The sequence below is a fragment of the Lagopus leucura genome, unplaced genomic scaffold (assembly GCF_019238085.1).
Source record: "Lagopus leucura isolate 7727_CA_CO unplaced genomic scaffold, USGS_WTPT01 Super-Scaffold_100038, whole genome shotgun sequence".
NCBI lineage: Eukaryota > Metazoa > Chordata > Aves > Galliformes > Phasianidae > Lagopus > Lagopus leucura.
The window spans coordinates 2,000,205-2,003,613 of NW_024962287.1; the positions used below are offsets into that span (position 1 = coordinate 2,000,205).

At 39.9% G+C, this 3,409-nt stretch overlaps 1 protein-coding gene across 1 annotated transcript in view; it reads right to left on the minus strand.

Annotated features, from left to right (window-relative positions):
• Positions 1–2,839, minus strand: part of LOC122186637 (cytochrome P450 2K1-like) — an 8,343-nt gene extending 5,504 nt beyond the window's left edge. The window contains exons 1-5 of the mRNA XM_042883466.1: positions 2,777–2,839; positions 2,481–2,686; positions 1,390–1,552; positions 909–1,058; positions 362–522 (exon numbers count right to left, since the gene is read on the minus strand). Of these exons, the coding sequence (XP_042739400.1) occupies positions 362–522; positions 909–1,058; positions 1,390–1,552; positions 2,481–2,666 (660 nt within the window). The 5' untranslated portion in view covers positions 2,667–2,686; positions 2,777–2,839. The remainder of the gene's footprint in view (positions 1–361; positions 523–908; positions 1,059–1,389; positions 1,553–2,480; positions 2,687–2,776) is intronic.
• Between the last annotated feature and the right edge of the window lie 570 nt (positions 2,840–3,409).

The window sequence follows — 3,409 nt, forward strand, 5'->3', positions numbered from 1 at the left end:
TTTATTTTATTTTATTTTATTTTATTTTATTTTATTTTATTTTATTTCTCCCATTCACTTCACGTCAATGCTCTGCAAACAGGAAATATCACAAGGGAAAAAGGAAGGAAGAAGGGAGAAAGCAATCTGATTTTTTCAGTCCAGATTTAACACTCATCCAACTACAATTTAAGTTGTTACGAGACTGAGGGTTTGGCTGATGGATGCATGATGACCTGATCGCCTTGTAAGCTTTGTTTTGTCCCCAAATGACTGTGAACTCATTATCTCTCAATATCTCAGTCTTTTTTGTTTAATACCCTCAATGGACCACCAGTATAATTTCACTATAGAATAGCAACATGAAAATGTTTAACATTACCGTAACCAAAGGTTTCCCTGCAAGCCTCATGCTTTCATTGGTCAGATGTTGAAGCCTTATAAATCTGGAGTCCTTGTAGTCAAATCGTTTTCCAAGTAATATTGATACGATAATGTTAGCAACCGCTGCGTTGATTATTTTACTAGCATCAAAGGGTTTTCCTACACAGTGAACAAAAGAACACATTACATTGTGGGAAGACACTATGTAAGTTAAACACTGATTATTACTATTTATTTATTTTTATTATTAGTGACGAGCACTTATTGTCAGATAGCCATACCAAATGAACAGAGGAGCCAAATTAATCTAATTGATTTAGCTCAAAGTAAACAGCTGAAGAACTTGAGAAGGTTACTGTCAAACCACAGGGTACCTGGGCTGGATGGGGCTGTGAGCAACCTGGTCTGGTGGGTGGTGTCCCCTCCTACAGCAGGGAGGTTGGAACTAGATGAGCTTAAAAGTCCCTTCCAACCGAAACCATTCTATGATTCCATGATAATTTGAACAAAACCATAGAGGTCTGATGAACGTCTCATCTACCCACCTTCTTGTGACCCGATGATGTCTATCAGATAGCCATACTCCTCCACAATGCGGTCCTCAATGGCTCTTTTTCCCATCCCGAAGTCTCGTAAGGTTGTGAGAGTAAATCTTCGCATCACTTTCCAGTTTTCACCGTGAGCAAAAACAATCCCTGACACACAGAGGAGATTCCAAGGCAGTGGCAGATTTAGAGTAAATAGTTTGCAGAGAAATGACATAGGCAGCAATAGCAGCGAGTTTGGAAACAGGTTAAATTCTGTCTGACTGAGGTAATAAAAGTTTCCCTGAATTTGTTCAGACTTCAACAAAAGACAGAAAAACAAAATTTGGTTCAATATTCGAATAGATCCACTGAACTCAATGAGGTTATGACTCCCTATTTCCTGCGCCTTATATTTTCTCTCATTCTAAGTGATGTGACATCCTCTGCTTTTTAAGTAGGAAACAGAGTTTTTTGATTAGGAAAAAGAAAGCCAACTTACCATTTCCTCTGGTCAGATCTTCAAAGATGGGGATTTTAGGTCGCTCTGCAAACGCATCTGCCTGGTTTATGAGAGCTTCCTTCACTGTCTCATACCCAGAGATCACTACTATTTTCCTTTGCCCCATCTGAACGCTGAAGACAGGACCATATTCTTTTGACAGCTGGCAGAAGATAACAGTGATTTACAACTTCTGCAACCTACAAATTCACCATTTTTTCAGTGCTGCTTATTGACCTGCCTTGTCCATAAGTTATGAAAATGTTTTCCTAAGCAGTTTTGCCTAAGCTGGTACCTTTTTAGCTTAGTTTATTTTTACTTAACACAATGTTCTTGGTTCTCCTGACAATATGAGGTGGTCTGCATGACTGATCTTCCTTTCTAGAGTGTTTGTACAGGGAATCTGAAGGTAAGCATTTAGCACTGGCAGTCAAAGCCATCAGCAGCCATTAAGCAAGTGCCAGCACCTATACAGAATGACATAACAGCATTGACATGTGTGTGAATTAAGGGCAGTGCCTTGGGTGGGGGTACTGTCATACCAGACTCTTGTAGCTGCAGCAGAATTTGATCTTTACAGAGGGTTTTCCTCACTAACAGCCTTCTGCCATTTGCAATGTTGACACTGAAGGTGAACATATAGTTCCCAGTTGTGTTTATGCACAGAATATGTGTGAATTCTAAGCCTTGAACTGAGCTCAAGTTGGGGGATCAGCTGTCTGATAGAATAGACACAGCAATTACAGCAAAGATATAGTGGTTCCATTGACCTGAAAGGAGATGGAGCCTGCTTTTGCCAAGCCAGTTAAATTGCATGGGATATCTGCAAATTATTTTCCAAAACTGCATCTCAGTGTTCTTTCAAATCTGTGGTTGTGACATTCATGCAGACATGTAGGTACAAATATTTCATTTAAAATCATCACTGAGGAGAAGGGAAATTCTCTGGCATCTTTGGCTATGCACTTATGTGTGATTATGTGAACTATAGGATCATAGAATATCCTGAAGAATAGAATAGGATATCCTGGGAGCGATCCACAGGGATCGTTTGATCCAGCATTGAGTCCAGCATAAAAGATAATGGCTACCTGTAGATAAGTCCTGTAGGGTCTCTTCAAATCAAACAAATGAAGATTTCCAATGATGGGTAAGGCCCTTGGTCCTGGGGGAAGCTTCTTTCTCTGGTGGTTACTCCAGACACCTCCAATTTTCATAATGAACAAAAAAGTCAGGATGAACACTAAAGCCATGGTCGTGCAGTTGCTCCAGTCCATCTCTATTCAGCAGAGTGTTACTACAAAAGAGACAAGAGAAAATGCAAAGTCTGGATTTCTGTCTTCTTGGAAAAAAAGAAAGAAAAAAAGAGAAACACTAGTCCATAAACCTCTATTCCAGTTAGGGGTATTGCACTTTGTGACTAGCTTGTTCTCTTTCCCTGTGCCTGTTAATGAGTACCAGTATGGTACAGATTCAGTTAAATATTTACCAAGCCTGTGTGATCGGGTGACCATCCATCATTGCCCAATAATGATAGCCCAGATGTCATGAATCTGGTGTTTGATATCAAAGTCATGAATTCTGCATGTCATTCAGCTTACTGATAGTTAGATTTTCACCCTTGTTACAGGCACAGCGTTGTTACCCTAAGTGCTGAAATCAGAATGCCAACACCCAAGTGATTAATACACAGAGATATTTTTGCTAAGTGCTTAGGCAATTTTGTAACTTTGCTCTCATTGGATTGTTTGGGAATTTCAAATCACACAGTCATGGAATCATTGACAGTGACAGGGACCTCTGGAAGTCATCTGATCCAATCCCCTCCCTCATGCAGGAGCACCTGGAACTACTTGCCCAGTGATCTACAGAAGGCTCTTGAACATCTCCAAAGAGAAGAGTCCACAGGCTTTTTGGGAAACCTGTGCAGTTAACAACATTTTATTTATGTGTGTTGTATTTAAAATATAGAGCTTTATCTTTGAGGTAGGCAATTAAACATCCATGGTTACCAGTGTGG